General features: G+C 42.5%; 1 protein-coding gene across 1 annotated transcript in view; it reads right to left on the bottom strand.

The window, feature by feature from the left end:
• Nucleotides 1-3,830: 3,830 nt before the first annotated feature.
• Nucleotides 3,831-18,389, bottom strand: part of Slc31a1 (solute carrier family 31 member 1) — a 32,894-nt gene continuing 18,335 nt past the window's right edge. The window contains exons 2-5 of the mRNA XM_051162838.1: nucleotides 8,543-8,728; nucleotides 8,041-8,113; nucleotides 6,229-6,397; nucleotides 3,831-4,637 (exon numbers count right to left, since the gene is read on the bottom strand). Coding sequence (XP_051018795.1) covers nucleotides 4,436-4,637; nucleotides 6,229-6,397; nucleotides 8,041-8,113; nucleotides 8,543-8,677 — 579 coding nt within the window. The 5' untranslated portion in view covers nucleotides 8,678-8,728 and the 3' untranslated portion in view covers nucleotides 3,831-4,435. The remainder of the gene's footprint in view (nucleotides 4,638-6,228; nucleotides 6,398-8,040; nucleotides 8,114-8,542; nucleotides 8,729-18,389) is intronic.

Genomic DNA, 18,389 nt, shown 5'->3' with positions numbered 1-18,389 from the left:
AGAGGCCTTCTGGTGGGGCACAGCTGCCACCTGCGTGTGCTCCTCAACACTTCCCCTATATCCCAAGTGGTACATTTCCTTCTCCCTGCCACAAAGAATCAGAGATAGACTGACTGGTGTTGGGGCCTGAACTCTCAGACCCTGTCATGCTGCTGCCTGTATTTTTATGGTATTAATAACTCTTAATAGACTTCTTTCCCAGAAGTAAAATCTGCCTTTGTTCCCTTGAGCCCCCAAACTGAAGACCTGTCATTAGGTAGTCCAGGTCTTTTCTCATGATCCTCCTGTCTCAACCTGCCAAATACTGGAATGACAGGCACGTGTCACAACACTTAACTATCCTCAACTGCCTTTTTATAAACAAGAAACCTAGGGCTTAGGCGAAGGAGGGAAACCTGTTCTCTAGGATCCCAAGTGTGGGATCGGAACGGTCTCTTGAGAGAGCAGGTGATGTTAATTCTCTAGAAGAGCAGCCACCTCGTGCAGGAGCCTAATTGCTGCTGGCTGAAAAGATCCCGGGAACAGACTCTGGGAGGAGATACATAAATGAGCCCAGAACTGGCGGCGGAGCGGATTGGAGACTTGGGATAGATTTGGCTGTTCATCGCTGCCCTTCAAGACGCTCCTAGAGAAAACCGCTTGAGGGAAGGCTTCAGAGCTCCGGCTCCTGCTGAGGCTCTGGGGTCTAGTTACCCCAAGTTCCAGTGGAAGAAATCCTGCGGCTTCAACCGGAGAATCATTCCTCGGAACTGATATCCTTAAGGTTTTGTTATTGTGTCCATTAATCCTCATTTCCTACTGTTTTGGTTAATCAGGTTATAATTGACATAGGCTCGGTCACTAAAGTTGTTAATAAAATATTCTGGTTTAAAAAATTGAGTCTACGCTTAGGTATGGTTAGAATAGCTATTCCTAAGTCAGATTTGAGTCCACTGTCCCCAAAGACCATGTTTCTTACAGCACACTGAAAGATTGAAGGATGGTGAATGACGACGCCCTATGGGGACAGTGGCAAGACTAATTCCAGCAACAGTTTGCCACTGCTACAGCCACAGGCAAAGTCCAGCAGTGAACTTCTGGAAGCCTAGTGCTTCTGTCTCGTGGCATTAATACAGAGATTGTGAATTATCAATGAAAGGAGGCAAAAGTTAGCTTTTGAACTCAAGAATCTTTCCTATACTGAAAACTTGCAGCTTCATGAAGACCCTATGTCCTGTGCACAAGGTCATGCTGATCTAGCAGGCACTAGCTAAGCTCTTTAAGTGGTGAGATGGGAACAAGGCCATGCCATCTAAGGGACTGACATCCTAGAACTCATGGTAATGGCCAATCTCCACAGAATACAAAGAGACCAGCTTATTTGGGTACTTCTTTGTGTAGAGAGACATGCATAGAATCACAAAATCAAGGTATTTATTTTTCTCTTTCACACAACAGTGAGAACATTCCCATTGCAGCAACCCTGCTCTCTGGGAGCTTACAGTCTCTGAAACAGTCAACATGAATGGAGACCCAGTGATTAAGGCATTACATCAAATGCAGACTTGTCACTTAGGTGCATCTTCTGAAGTGGCTGGAAAGGGCAGGCTCAAGATTAAATGACATGATGTAATAATCCCTGCTTCACTCTCCTGATTCTAATATGGAACCCAAGCCCGTGGCTTGAAAGGAGTTTGGGACAGACAAGCCTACCATAGGAGTAGTGAGGAAACTTTTTGATTGATGTGAGGAGGTTCCATATGTGGGCAATGGGGCGTTGAGTGTTCCTCCATCCTGGACTGGAGTGAGTACCTGGGATCTGTAACTCTAGGGAAGACAATCCTTTACCCAGCTTTATAGAAATTCCAGTGGAGCAATTGCTTCTTGAAGCAAAGTTAAGACCTCTACCTGGTTTGTAAATACCAAGTTCTAATTAGATAATTATAACAACAGCAGTGCCTTATGCATCAGGAAGCTAAGAGGGATTTTAAACACTAAGCCACCTGGAATAAAAGGCAGAAAGGGAAAAGTAGGGAGGAGCTAAAGAAATTCAGATGTAGTCTTCCCACAGAAGAAAGGAGACATTTAGATGAAATAAACCTCAAGGCTGGCATTAAAGTTCAGGAGGGTGGGACCTAAGCTGACCCCTGGGCTACACCAACCACATTCTCTAGCACCCTAGGTCAGGGCTCTCCAGCTTAGGTTTGCAGTGGAGTATGTCTGACCTGAAGAACCGTGTCAAAGTGAGGTTTCTCTTGGTTTCAGATTCATAGCACCGGGTCCTAACTGGCCTTGGTTCTCACCTCAACGATAAGGTCCCGTTTCTGATAGTTTATGGTTTACTTTTAGTGCCTTGGTTCTTCTCACCTTAAACGATTAAGGTCTTGTTTCTGATAGTTTATGCTTTACTTTTAGGGTTAAACACAGGGCCTGGCATATGTTAGGTAAGTGATCTACATCTGAGCTGCATCTCGCCCCTGGAAGGTGTTTTATAGCAGCTCACATGGAGATATCTAGAGAGCACCAGGGTCACCATTAAATGGTTTCTGTACTCCCCTGGGTTTTATTATTCCTTGGCTTCTCAGACCACAGCAGGCTATTTGCACCTTAATGTTGGGCTCTGTCAGTACCTGTCATTTCACTGTGCAGTGCTAAAAACCAGCACAGCGGGATGAAGTAAGAGAAAAGCAAAGCTCTAAAGTTGATTTCTTAGATTTTTAGCCTCCATCCAGTAAGCTTAAAACCCCTCTTGGTTCAATGCCACCAAAGCACACATTCTTTGTTCTCCAATATTTAAGTGGCATTCACAGAGAAAGTACAAATTTCAAAGCAGCAATACTAGGCCAACAAGATAGCAGTTTGTTTCTTCTGCTTTGAGGCACAACTGGATCTAGCACCAAAGAGGGCAGAGCTTAACAGACCAGCATAGGAAGAATCACTTTAAAGAGGTAGTTTGGGAACAAGCCTGCATACAGAAAGACTAAAGATTGACAGAACACCCAGTGAGATTCTTCAATGGGAAAAGGGGGTTTGGTCACTATGTAAATCCCCATAAACAACAAAGGTTGTCAAGCAGAGGATGGAGACCTACATAGCACACACTGAGACAAATCTGGCTATTAACAGACCATCCCCAAGTCTTTCCAGAATGCTGGGTTTTTGTCTTTATAGCCTTTTGACTGGCTGACTCAAACTGCAGATCAAAGGTCTCTTGGTTTTCAAATGACTTCCAAAGAACCTCAAATCTTTAAATGTCGGGACTAGATACTTCATATATGTTGATAAGTGTACTTTGGCTGTAGCCCTACACAAGCTTGTGTGTGGGTACACATAAACGCATTTGGAGCTGAATAGATGTTTGTGGAATGATTAAGTATCGGCCAGCAGCATTTAGATGTGACATGTGCCCAAGACATACCACCTGCCAACCAGCAAGTCAGCTGCTCATGCCTTAGCCAGGCAGCCCCACCCTCTGTCCTTTCTCCATGCAACTTTGCTAGTTTAATGCAGAGACTCTCGGGGTAATCTGAACTGTCAGTAGAAATATCACCTAGGAACTTAGAAATGCCAGGTTTGGTGGCTCTGGGGTGAGGCCCACCACGTAGTGTCTTAGCAGGCCCTCTAGGCGATTCTGAAGCACTCAAAAGTTTGAAGTCATTGGTTTCAAGAAACACAAACAATAATAGGAATAAAAACACAAACTCTTGTTCAGTTGGGATAAACTAAGGTCAAATTAAAATACCAATGGTTTTATTTAACAACCTCTATTGTCTTAAGATGATTGCCCTGTTTTTGTTTTGATTGGCAACTTCTTTCTAGTGAAAATGTTAAGTGGGAACACAAGTTGGTGAGTGAGCAAGAGTACATACTCCACGAACTCTAGGCCTGTCTGTATTTAGTCCCTGACCACTCGCCACACACTACAAGAATTACCCTGGAACACATCACACCTAGAGAAAGGCACAATGTGTTTCCCACTCACTGAGTTAAGAATGGAGCTTATTTTCTAATGTGAAATTTACGTCCTGGTTGGTGAGAAGTCCCTAATTGCCACCAGTCTTGTTTGAAGTTAAAATCCCTTTCCATCCCGGAACCAGAACCCCACCCACCAAATACACATATTATCCATTTAAAACAAAAATGCACAACCCTCCCTCCCAAACAGAAAAATAAAAAGAAGCAGATAACCAAGTCATTAACTAGGAAGCTACCTGGATTAGACAAGGCTCAGGGTGATGAGGGAGAAGACATCTCACAGGCAGCTTCTCAGGAGAAAAGTCAACTTCATCTTACTAGAAAAAACCACTACTCAGAGACTGTCAACTAGGCCTCTAATCAGTAGGTGTGTATGTATCAAGAGACAGGACAGAGAAGGGATGACTGGAGACGGAATCATATCTTCCGGTCCCGAGATGCTTCCTACAGCAATTGATAAGGCCACATGTGGAGTCTGACGTTAATGGCAATGCTCTGTGATGTCCACTACCACTGCCTTCTTCCAGCTGAAGAGAAAGTATCCTGTCCCCGCCCCTGCTGCTACCGCAATGCATAGGTACCCATTGTAGGTCATGAAGATGAGCATGAGGAAGTAGCTGATGACCACCTGGATGATGTGCAGCACTGTCTGCAGGAGGTGGGGGAAGCTCAGCATCTGCTGTCTGGGGAGTAAACAGAGACAGGGAAGTCAGACCTGGGAGTCTGCAGCTCAGGAGAACAGCTGTAGCTGTTAGCACTGCCTCAAAAGGACTGCATCACAGCTATCCTGGAAACTCAGGAGTGTGTGTGTGTGTGTGTGTGTGTGTGTATCACACATCAAAATAAAACTGTTGATGTTCCCTGTGGCAGGGTCTCATGAGCCCTAGCTGGTCTCAAACTCACTGTGCAGCCAAGGATGGCCTTGAATTCTGATCCTTCAGCCTTCTCCACGTGCTGGGATCATAGGCAGACATCACGTCTAGCTAGATTTAACTTTTTAAAAAATTGTTATTATTTTTTAAGTAATTTATTCAGATTACATCCAATTATTATCCCCTCACTTGTATCTTCCCGCCTCCCCCCTCTTTTGCCCTATTCCCCTCTCCTAGGCCTGTGACAGCAGGGGACCTCCTCCGCCACTATATGATCACAGCCTATCAGGTCTCATCTGGGTAGCCTGCTTCCCCTTCTGAGTGCCACCAGGCCTAGATCTGATCAGGGGTTCTAGGTTTACTGCATGCACTAACCTTGTTTGGTATAGCAGTTTGTTAGATTTAACCGCCCCCCACCCCAAGACAGTGTGACAGGGTCTCTCTGTGTAGCCTTGGCTGTCCTAGACTCATTTTGTAGACCAGGCTGGCCTCAAACTCACAGCAACCCACATGCCTCAGCCTCCTGAATGGTGGGATTAAAAGTGTATGCTACCACGCCGACTTAGATTTAACTTTTAACAGAAAGAATTCAATTGCATTCTGCCATTCTTTTATATCTTAACTATAAATTCTTAAAATGTGCATTATTATATAGCAAAAAAAAAATTTTTTTTTTTTTTTTTTTTAGTTTTTCAAGACAGGGTTTCTCTGTGTTATCTTGGCTGTCCTGGATTTACTTTGTAGACCAGGTTCACCTCAAATTCACAGCAATCTACCTGTCTCTGCCTCCCAAGTGCTGAGATTACAGGTGTATACCACCACTCCCGGCGACGATAGGGAAAAAAAAAAAGTTTTTTTTTCTGAGATACGGTCTCTCTGTGTAACAGCCCTGGCTGTGCTGGACTCACTTTGTAGACCAGGCTGGCTTTGAACTCACAGAGATCTACCTGCCTCTGCCTCCCATGCTGGGATTAAAGGCGTGTGCCACCACTGCCTGGCTTATAGCAAATATTTTTAATACTTGATGCTGTTAAACTCCTTTCAAAGTGAGAAACACTTGCAACTTAGAAAAAACATGTATGTGCCTTTGCAGGACCCCAAGTCCCATGAGCCACAACCTAGAACTTCTACAGTTACATAGAACCACTAACTCAGGAAGAAAGAATACCTGCTTTGTTATATTATTAAGAGCTCTCTAGAACTTTCCTTTGGATCAGTCTATTTTCTTTCTTTTTTTGTTTGTTTTTTTCGAGACAGGGTTTCTCTGTGTAGCCTTGGCTGTCCTGGACTAGCTTTGTAGACCAGGCTGGCCTCGAGCTCACAGCGATCCACCTGCCTCTGCCTCCCAAGTGCTGGGATTAAAGGCGTGCACCACCATGCCTGGCTCGTTCCATTTTCTTACCCAACAGTTTTGTGTGTCTCCATAAGGATGGTTCCATTTGGTCCTGGGACAGGCATGGAATTGTAGCGGATGCTGACTTGAGATTTTCGTAGCAGACCCTCTCGGGCTATCTTGAGTCCTTCATAGAACATTGCTAGTAAAAACACTGCCACGAAAGCTCCAGCCATCTCTGAGGAAAAGAAAGGACAGGAAAGGAGAAGGGAGGGGAGGGAAGAGGAGGAGATAATGGTACAATCAAAACTGTTAGTGAGCATGCTGCTGGGCACAGTGGCACAGGCCTGTGATCCTAGTGCTCAGGAAGCTGAGGCAGAAAACTGTGAGTACACAGTCAGCCTGAGCTACATGGCAAGAAACTGTCTCAAAACAAACAAAACAGAAAGAGCATTGGTCTCAGTCTGTGAACACACTGAATGGTTGCCCTTTCACCCACTCAATAGAGCAGAGATGTTAATAACAACAACAGCAGCAATCACTGCTTCTGCTCATAAGCATATTTATTTTCTGATTACACCCCAACACGTTACATAGAATACTGAAAGAAGGAATAGTCACGTGTTTTGTTGTATAGCCCAGGTTGATACTAACCTCCTGGAGACTCTCCTGCTGCAGCCTCCTGAGCACTAGGATTAGAGGTGTGCACCATCACACCCAGCTAAAGCAACCGGGTTTTAAAATACTGCCTGTATATTTTGAATAGGCATTTAAAGAGATTACATATATATATAGCGAAGAATTGTTAAGATGAATTTATTTATAAAACTAATTTAAATTTAATGTACTACTCGAATTGAATCCTTTCCCAAAAGCAAATTGGTTTATTTCAGAAATAAGTTTGGTTCTTAAAGCAGTTTTAAGTGGCCATTAAACTCATGCTATTGCAATTTAAATGTAAATCATACCAATACATGATAGACACAAAAAGATAAGGGACAGCTACCTTGAAATGAAGAGTGATTCTACGATATGCGCAGCACCAGGAACATGGAAACCAGTTTGATGCAGCAGAGAAAGCACGAGTTTAGAGACTTCTAGACACTATAGTCTTTGTTTTAGCTCTGTGTGAATCAGAGCCAGAGCAAGCCATTTCTACTATATGAGGTTTATTTATCTCTAAACAGGCAGCTATGAGAGCGCCCCCCCGCCCCGCCTTTGGAGGCTATCCTAGAGTGTCTATGTAGTTCTGGTTATCCTTGAGCTCTTTATGTAGCCCAGGCTGGCCTTGAACTCACAAAAATCCTCCTGCCTCTACCTCTCAACTGCTGGAGTTAAAGATGTGTGCTCCCATACCTGCCAAGATCAGCCGTTTTTAACCTAGGGTTACTCTGTGCTATTTGAATGTGCTTACTTAGGCCTAGGACCAGTAACTTAGCAAAAGATTACAAAAGATCTTCAACTGGCATTTTAATTATTTTTCAGTGCTCCAAAATGCACACATTAGTAAAAGGAAGCTCACTGGGCATGGTAGCGCTCACCTTTAATCCCAGCACTTGGGAGGCAGAGGCAGGTGGATCACTTGTGAGTTCAAGGCTGGCCTGATCTACAACTACAAAGCGAGTCTAGGACAGCCAAGGCTACACAGAGAAACCCTGCCTCAAAAAACAAAACAAAACAAAACAAAAAAGTAAAGGAAGCTCACTGGGGAATCCAAAATTTATGTATCCCACCTTTTGATTAGGGACTGGGGATGGTGATGGTTATGTGGCACAACCATACTGACCCGGTGATAGGACAGAAGGAGGTGCTAGGTTTCATAACAGATGTCATTGTCAAATATCTCTCGCCGTCATCTTGAATTATCTGATGGTTACTCACCTCCAGGTGTGTTGATTACCAAACCAGAAAACAATAGATCCACATTCTTAAAGCCGAAGTAGAAGGTCATAGGCTGCCAGAGAACAAACAAGTCAGTTAGAGGAAACTGAAAGTCTAGTGGGCTCAGGGCAAAGCACGTCTACACGAGAAGGAGTGCGCGAGGCAGTGGGGGCTTGAGGACCTCGGCACCAAGAGTTCCCACCCTGGCCTCCCCACCTCATGTCCTTTTCTCTTTTCTACATGAATCACAAACACTGGGATTTAACCCAGGAAAGGATGGATTTCAAAAGAAAGGACTAGAGATGAAAAGAATTCTAGAAAGTCCTGGAGCTAGTGTGACTCTAACAACCCTGCCGTGTGAATGTAGGTAAATCACTAGACTTGCCTGGGGTGTGTGTGTCTGCGTTGGTTTCCCTCTTGGGTAACCTCCCGTGCTAAAACTCCATGTTTCTATTACCCAAGTGTGTGGGCCCGGGCCCGGGCTGTCCTCTGTGAGACTTACCATCATCATCATGCTGTCTCCTCCACCGTGGGAGTGTGAGGGCGAGGTGGTCAGGTGATGGTGAGGCGGCATGGTACTGTTGTTGTCCATGTGGCTCATCCCCATATGGTTCATCCCCATATGGTTCATCCCCATATGGTTGGAAGGATCCAGTTTTCCAGAAAAGATGAGAGTCAGCAGAAAAGTCTTTCAAGAAAAGCAATTATATATATTAAGAATATAATATTTTCTTGATAAATACTTTGTTTATACAGAGTTTTGCCCAATGAACAAATGCTCTCCTAGATGCAGAGTTACTTCCCGACTCTGCAGAATTACTCCTCTAAGACACAGGTTTAATGTGTGTTCAATTTAAATATAAGGTAAGCAGCCTCTTCAGATGGCAGGAAACAGTCTGTAATAATGTGTAAGTGGAAGCCATTAACAAAATGTAATTGCTCTAAGGCTTTCTAATCATAAACACCAGTAGATAGAAAGCCAGGACTTCAGATAATTCTCCTAATTGGGATGGTCTGTTTTTAACCAGGATGTTCAGATTCCACTTAAGACTCAGAGGGCAATCAGCTTTGAGCTCATTTAACTCTGGAGAAAGGTCTGTTGCTGCCTCAGGCAAGGAGTGTGCCGAGACTTCAGTCCCACCAGGACATTCAAGTTAAGACGATGGAAAACAGGGTATAAATTGGATGGTCTGCATTAAATTAGGTTTGGACACTGCACATTGTCTTGTATCTTACACCACATTAAGGCTTTACTGCAGAAGTCAACATGAGTCAAGGGGCAGTCACTCCCATAGCTACTGTGTGGGCAGGGGACTGGCAAGTTGGGCTATATGTGCAGGGTTTTCATTAAACCTGTCCTTTCTTTTTTCTTTTTTGGGTTTTTGTAGCCCTGGCTGTCCTGGAACTAGCTCTGCAGAGCAGGCTGTAGACTGAAAGAGCCATCTGACTTTGCTGGGGTTATAGGCTGCGCCTCCCCCTCCACAAGCCAAAGCCCTGTCTTTTCTAAGTTTCATTTATTTTTATGTGTAAGAGTATTCTGCCTGCATGTATGAATGTGATTACTTGTGTGCAGTGCCCAAGGAGGCTGGAGGAGGGTGTTGGATCCCTGGAACTGGAATTACGGATCTATGTGAGCTACCAGGTAGGATGCTGGGAATGGAGCCTAAGCCTTTTGCAAAACAGCAAGTTTGCTAACCTCTGAGCCATCTGTCCAGCTCCTGAAATCTTTTTTATGTGTCCCTCAATTCCAATATGCAAAAGAAATTCAAAATGGGACCTGCAATCTCAGCACTCAGGAGGTTGAGGGAGAAAAATTCAGAGTTTGAGTGAGGCAAGCCTGGGCTACATAGTGAGACCCTGTCTCAGAAAAGGAAAAAGAATTTCCAATTAGGTATCCATGGACTTGATTCTGAGTATGCTTCTGATTACTCATTTGATCAAGCTCCTATCACGGGCCAAAGTCGAGCTAAGTACTTGCAGTTCTACGGGAATAAACTGAAGAACCTGATAAGGAGAGAAGCAGTGAAGTAAACAGAATAATTCCATGATGCAATCAGCGCTTTGGAGGAGATAAGCAGGAGCCTGACATCGCTGACGTGTGGGGAAGAGATGCACCTCAAGCAGAAAGTCATGGCTAACTGAAGACACAAATGTGCAGCGACCCCTCCCTCAACTCCTACCTCATGACTCTATGACAGCAGGCTTACAAAACAGGCACAATTCCATCCCAGGCAAAATCAAAGTCCCACTTCCAGCTTCAGTAACTGCCACGCTAGACGCTGCGCTATCATTACAGAGGGTCGTCTAGTCGCGTAACAGCACTGGCATGGTATTAAGCGGTTTTGCTCGTGAAAAGTTTATAATAAACAACAAATAACAGAATATATAATAGCCGCAAGTGTCGACAATGAGACAATTAGCCAGCAGTCAGCAGTTTATGATGGAATGGTGGGCTTACTGGTTATAACCTATGATTCTGAACCACCAAATGAAGGAGCCAAAATGACTAAGAAAGGCTCACAAACATCAAGTAACAAATTTTGTTTTCCAGTGCAAGGCTGGAAAATGGCAACATTAGAAAAGCATCGAAGATAATTCATTCCGTATTATCCACAGGAATCCAGACCATTTTATTGGGTGCTGTCACTTCTAAGAGGCTGAGGGAGATAAAGAAGTGAACCAGATAGTCTTTCCTTAGAGATGAAACAGTTGAATGGGAAGATGACCAAACACTTCATGACATGTACTCTTTAAAGCAGGAACACGGCACCATAAACAACTTGAGCCTCATACTTTCAGTTTCTTCAAACTACGACAACACTGTTTTTAGTAACAATATTTAAAGCCCTGGAGGTTTCCTTTTGTTGAAGCCCCATGTGCCAATTTGAGAGAGATCTGTTCAATGGTAAACATATTAAAAAAAAAAGAAAAAAGAAAAAAAAAGAAAAGAAACTCAGCCGGGTGGTGGTGGTGCACACCTTTAATCCCAGCACTTGGGAGGCAGAGGCAGGCAGACCACTGTGGAGGCCAGCCTGGTCTACAAAGCGAGTCCAGGACAGTCAAGGCTACAAAGAGAGACCCTGTCTCGAAAAACCAAAAACCAACCAACAACCAAACAAACAAAACAAAACTCTTGAGACAGCTCAGTGACCCAGGAATTCATATGTTCAAAACTCAAGAAAAGCTTTAAACTATGCACCTGCTCTGCCGTGTCATGCATGTAGGATGCATTTCACATTCAAAGGCACTAGATAGCAGGAAAACAATCTGCTTGGTTTTATTTATTTAGTTATTGATTGATTGATTGATTGTAGTGGACAATGGACTTCTGTAATGGGAACCTTCTACAAGGATTACCCAGTGATGTACAGGGAGGCTACAGACTGGCAGAAATCAACATACAGTATAGCTCAAACTCCAACCGGAAGTCCTTGTGCTCACCAAGCTTACTTTGAGTACTGTAACCCAGTGATCCATCATTTGCTTAGCAGGTGTTAGGGTTCTGGGCTTGACCCTGACAGTGAAGGAGTGAGATTAGAAAAATCCCGCAGAAGTATGTCAAGCCAAATTTATACAAATATATACTATAATATTAATGGAATGTGTAGCAGGAAAAGCTTAGAAATTATTTATGAAATGTAATAAATAAGGGCTAGAGTTAGCTCAGTGGCAGAGCACTTGCCTAGCACAGGTGAGGCCCTGCAATGCATGGCAAAAAAATACATTAAAATTTTTTGTATCATTACTTACTTATATGATTTTTTTTCTTGCCTTGCATGTATGTCTGTTCATTATATGTGTGTGTGCCTAGTCCCTGTGGAGGTCAGAATAGGGCATCAGATCCCCCTGAAAAGGATCTGTAGGTGGCTATGAGCCACTGTGTGGGTGCTGGGAAGCAAACCTGGGTCCTCTGCAAGAGTAGACAATGCTAACTGCGGAGCCATCTTTCCTGTCCCCTGAAAATTTAAATTATAATACGTAAATGCTAGTGTATATATTTTTTTCTGTCAACTTAGCTTTTCAGTGATGTGCCATGTGTCTGGATAACTGAATATATAAAAAACACACTTAACTCTATTCATAAGAGACAAACTGGTATTGTTGGTTTCCCTTTGATAGCTTTAAGTTGACCCCAGCTCAGTTCATTCAAGAACAAAAATGGATACTGACAGAAGAAAGAGTAAGTCACAACCCAGAGGCACATAGACTGTCTGGCCTTGGTTTCCAATCTGAATGGTTTGACCTCTTAGTAACCTGGAGCTGGGTTGTTCTGTTTGACTTATTCATGCTTCCCAAACTCACAGCAACTTGCTCTCTAAGAACTGTTTTCTGTAATTTAGCTCCACCCTTACCACATCTTTCTAAGAACACGGTTCAAGATCCACAAAGCAACTGGTGTACACTTTATGGAATCAAGTTCTCCATTATAAAGCAATTAGTGGACCAGGCAGTGATGAGTAAGAGGTGGAACTTAAAATTCCTGCAATAAAGCAGTGGGGCTGTTTGGACACACTATGGGCACGTGGGAAATCTGTGCTAAGACTCAACTTTCCCTTTGCTCCTTATCCTCTATCATTTCATCACGCTCACACATTATTTATAAAGAACTAACAAAACATGCATAGAACTGAAAAAAACAAAACAAAACAAAACAAAACAAAACAAAACCCTCGACTCTTAACTTACAATCTGATAAAAACCTACTTGCAAAATTGTTTTGCTACTGGGCTTTTTATAAATACGTAGAAAGAACAGATACTGTACTTTTATTTCAATTGTTGCCAAAAAAAGATCATCTATAGTTTTCTTTAATAAATTCAAGTGGGACCCATACTAGAAAATCCCTTTTGTATTGGATAATGCAGTGAAGGAAGTTAACAGCAGGTATGTGAGGTTCTTTAGCTCCTAGTGTAGACAACTTCTTATATTAAGGACATACAAAACAATCTTAGAACTGACAAAAACAAAACAAAACATAGCCAGACCTAGTCCGTATAACTTCTCTAAGAAGACTCTGTCCACTCAGCTTCTCACGAGTACCTTATCTTTAGAGGTGCTTGAACTTGGTTCTGTTGCCCTGATGGACAGCATCAGGTGGGAAAACGGCACACCCTATAGTGTAGAGTCTACACTGTATCTTAGGTAACCAACTCTGTTGTTCTCTCTGTGTCCTCCTTTCCTGCATCTAAATGTATGTATTCATGCAGATAGTTTTCTATTATAATTTATTTGGTCTACCCCTAAGAACTATAAGAAAACAATCTTCTCTAACAAAGACTCACCTAAAAGATTAACTTGAGGCAGATCATGGTACAGACCTATAAACCTTGGGAGGCAGGTCAGTTTCAGGCTAGCCTGAGCTACATTAGGAGACCCAGTCTCAAAAAGCTAAACCAAGCCAAGTAAAACAAAATGCTTAAAAAGCCAGACTTTGCAAGTCCTAGAATCTCTAGCAAAATAAAAATGAATTTGTGGACAGAAGCCAGAACATTAACAAGAAAGCTAAATGCTGCTGGCACTCTGAGCCTCAGAACCTAGTGTGCTTCTAATAGTGAGCTCTAAACTTTACATTTTCTTATTTTCCTGGAATTACATAATAACGAAGAAGAAATACTCCCTTGGGAGTATAGAGCAGACCCACAAAAGGCAATAAGGAAGTGGCCATGCTTAGCATGCAGGCCTTCTTCCTAGCCCAGGCAGATATAATCTAGATCTAAAGTCTTGGAGAGTTTTGGAAACACCTAGGTCTTTCCTGACTTCTGTGATAAGGGGGATAAAAAAGGCTTTTATTCTTAAATGATAAGGCTTATGTTTCCTTTAGACTGGTACAATCACAAATCAGACATTCAGCTTTCCTGCTTTTGGCAAAAAAAGGGTCAAGGTCAAACACATTAAGATACCACAATAAACAGTGATTCATGCTCATGGACTATGTCCACATGATCAAGTGATCAGTTTAGCTGCACTAATACTGACTTGTTCAAAACTTTCTTGTATGAAGGATCCATCTACTCTTTCATAGTCAATCTTAAGGATGATTATAAGGGAACTTAACATGGCTAAAATGTAAACTCTTCCGATGGCTTTATGAACCCCCGGTGGCCCCCCCCCACCCCTTCCCTCTTAGCTTTTCATATTTTAAAAAGATTTCCAATGAGTTGTTCCTGGCAGCTCCTACATTTAACCTCAGCATTTGGGAGGCACAGGTAGGCAGATCTTTGTAACTTGGAGCTAGCCTGGTGTCCACAGTGTGCAGCATTTGGGAGGCACAGGTAGGCAGATCTTTGTAACTTGGAGCTAGCCTGTTGTCCATTGTGAGCGTTCCATGCTAGCCAGGGCTATACAGTAAGACCCTGGGGGAGAGGGGAAAACCCAACTGAAACAATGCTTCAGTCTGAGCCTCTAACTTTTTGCCCAAAGGGGATTCTCTCTAAATCCTCACCTGCTTCCCTTCACAGCACTGGTCGGGCTGAGAAAGATGTTGTCAGGACGGGCTAAGAACTGAGTTAGTAAGTCTCTGCAGACTGTCAATGATCACTATCTTTATGTTGTTTTCTCTTTCTTCACCACATGTCACAGTCAGCATTATTTCAGATAATTCGTGGAGTCCCTGAAAGGGCTTTTCATGGGAGGAAACCAGGCTGTGCCACTGTACACATTCAAGCAACAGCAGAATTCATGTGGCTGAATTTCTCATATATTAGCCTCCCAGGCTGCATCAAAAGTAACCAGCCACCAGACACATAAAGAGAAAAAACACTTCAAACAATTAGACTTAAGAGCTTTCGTTTATGAGAGCAGCCAATAATCTAGGCAAACAAGAAATGCTGCATGGATTGACAAGTTTTTAAAATCATAAAACAGCAGCTATAAATTAGTGGCTCTTCCTCCTGGGGGCTCTTGGCTAGGGAGATCTATCTATTCAGCAAGGACAGTAATTCAGCTGCCCTGAGACTCCAAATCTAATTCTGTCTGTTAGGGACAGGAGAGCAAACCTGTGATCTGATTCCAATCAGACAGAAAATGCCCTGTTCCCGGCTATTAGGTGAAGGTCACCTTCCCATGTCTTAAGTTTCATCTGCCCACATCATTCCACCTTATTAAGCTATTCAGACTGAACAAGCAAGAATCGGAAACCTGTTGGGGCAAGACAGACGCTGGGGGACTGACCGCACGAGGGATTACATAGCCACCGAGGCCATCACTTTTAAGAGAAAGCGTGTCAATGTCAAAGAGTGCTTAAAATGCCCATTGTCCAGTCCCTACATCACGCCTTTGTCTCCTGGACAAACATAAATGGACAGTACAACCACCACATAAGCAACAAAAGAGAGAGAAAAGCCAAAACTAGTTTAAACATGAGACATGATAATTAGTTTACTGTGAAAATTGTTTTGTACTTAGAGCTCCACTTTCCTTAACTGTAAAACAAGACAGTATATTATTAGTGGAGCCCTACCCAAAACTAAAGCCCGTCTACGTCCTGGCTTGTATCTTGTAGAACTGAGTGCCTCTACCATCCTTACTATTGGATTGTGTAGGGAGCACCTGGCCTTACTTGCCTTTGTATACCCTACATTAACACCATAGACACAGCAGTGAGTTATAATATCTGCATAAGTAAATTGCTTTTTTGAGACAGGGACTCACCATGCAACTCCAGCTGTCCTTGAATTCAGAGATCCATGTGTCTCTGTCTCCCATGTGCTGAGATTAAAGGCATGTGCTACCACACCCAGCTTCCTTAATATTTAAGAATCCACTAAGACACCCGTAATTTTCTCTTTACTACCGTAAGGAGTCTGACATGCTCTACAGTATCTGACATGTAACAAACTATTCAATAGCTTTGTTTTAAGAAGTAGCAAAGTGTGGTTGATGTAAAAGTAATAGACAAGTTAATTGGCTGTTTGCCTTACTCCATGCTTAAGTAAAACCTAAGAAAGGGAACCTTACAGGTAGGACTGTTCATGATTTTTTGTGGTGATGGAACTGAATCCAAGGCTTTGAGCCTGTGCAAACTCTAAACTACATTCTCCAGCCTGCAAGGTGAACTTTTAAGAGTTGGATGAATTAATCTCACTTCAACTATTTATTTCATAGATGTCTATAGGTTGAAACTACAAATTTAAATATTTATATTTTCTGGCCTAACTAGTTTGCCTTTACAAACAGATGGATTTAAAAAAAAAATGTTTATTTTGATCAACAAATGTGAGGAGAGAGGATGATAGCAAAACTCTTTTTAAAAAAATTATTTATTTATTTATTTATTTATTTATTTATTTTATGTATATGAGTGCTCTATTTGCATGTGCACATGCATGCCAGAAGACGGTACCAGATCTCATTATAGATGGTTGTGAGCCACCATGTGGTTGTTGGGAATTGAACTCAGGACCTCTAGAAGAGCAGTCGGTGCTCTTAACCTCTGAGCCATCTCTCCAGACTGATAGCAAAACTCTTACTTGTTTCTAAAAGTAAAGAGAAAAAAGTAAAAAAAAAAAAAAAATAAATAAATAAAAGAAAGAAAGAAAGAAGGAAGAGTACAGTGGCTGTCAACCTTCAGGTGAACTGAAATGCCATCCCAGATCCTTGGAAGTGGGTTGGGAAGGCACTGTACTGTGACAAGTGACATGTTAGTGTACACGAGAGTAAATGACAGAGCTGTCAGATTAGATCAAGTTAAAAGAACACTTACTGTGTATATTTACTAAATAAATAATTGCATAGAACCTGAACAAATAGCATGTTTAAAAAAACCCTTTCAGAAAATCCAACTGTTAGGGCTCAGGAACAGCCCCATCTGACCACTCGAACACCAGACTCAGACTGATGAAGTATATTTGAACACTGAACGAGAACTGACTGGTCAGGGCCACGGTCAGAACTTGGGAATCAGACTGTGACACTCGTCTGCTTCTAAGGCAGGATTTTTTTTTTTTAAATAAAAAAACCCATAACCAGGTAACAACCAGGTAACCAGGTGGGAAGCAAGGAGGAGGGCAGAATTACATCATTTTGACCAGTTAAACACAAGAAGAATGGATTTTGTTCTGAACACAATGTAGCCAGGTAGCTAGGCAAAGCATTTGAAGCTGACTGACTAGGGTTTGGGGTAGGAGAGCTCTTGGGGGCTTTCCAGTGCTCTGGGAGTAAGGAACATATCAAGATGTTGTGGCCTTAACTCTAAACGAACATATATTTATCTTTAACCCAAGCAGAACATGCATTCATCATCTATTGTTTTATTCTAAGCAGCAAGCATTGAACCTCTCTGGTTTCAGCCACGTAAGGCCTGAGAACTTGAACTTAATTTTACCTTATAATCAAAATGGAGACTTGGAGTCAAAAATGGTTTCTGATATGCAAAGAGCTGGTGTTAACAGAGAAACTACAGACACGTTAGAAACTAAAGTAGGTCTCAATTGAAGGGCTACAGAGTTTAAGCAGATTACAACACAACATAGTACCTGTTATCAAGGTGCAGAGAGCCTCACTGCCTATTCAATGCTAGACTACAAAGTAGAGGCCCCTTTGCTAGAAGCTGAACATCTTCCCAACTAATGTAGTCTCAAGAAGTTAGGTCTTCTGGCCTCTGGGTTTCACCACTGACAACCCTGTTCCCATCTTTGCACCTATATTACTCTTGGAGCCCAGGCAATCGTTTCTTCAGCTATAATAAATGTTTACCCTTCCAATCTCTGTGCAAGTCCTCCCCAGCTTCTAGGGTCTACTTCTAAGACTGCTACACATCTGTGCAACACACACCATTCCCAGTAAGTTTTAACTGAGGCTAGGTGACAACAAATCCCTAAACTGTTCTCATGACTGTTTCAATCTGTGCTTACTTCTGTCAGCACGCTAACATAATTGGATATGAAGAAGGCAGAACAAAGAGCTGACTGGAGGCATTTCTCCAAAATTTCTTCTCATCAACCAACCATTTCAAATCTCTTCTGAAAACTTTTTATTATTGTTGTTACTATTATTATTACTAATTATTATTATTATTTTGACATGCTAAGGAAAGAAGCCTTCAAGCAATCAGAACCTCAAAGAAACAAACGAACTGGAGAGACCCTAGAAACCACCCTTGTGTAAATATAAGAATTTTCAATAACTGCTCCAACACGTGTGGGGCCATGCCAGCAAAGTATTACTCCATCCCAGAACTGTAGGTGAACTCTTCCAGCCACGCCAAGCACAGAAGGTGTTCCACCGCGATCTGAATCGTGCTATTTGATGGTAATGATGTTGTTTAAGGAACCAGCTCTCCAGGTTGAACTAGTATCTCTACTCGAAGTCTCTACTGTTTCTCAAGCGGGCACACTGACTTTCAGGTCTCT

This window comes from Acomys russatus, chromosome 2 (genome assembly GCF_903995435.1).
Source record: "Acomys russatus chromosome 2, mAcoRus1.1, whole genome shotgun sequence".
NCBI lineage: Eukaryota > Metazoa > Chordata > Mammalia > Rodentia > Muridae > Acomys > Acomys russatus.
The sequence above is the reverse complement of the archived record's forward strand: the minus strand, read 5'-3'. Positions and strand labels throughout refer to the sequence as shown.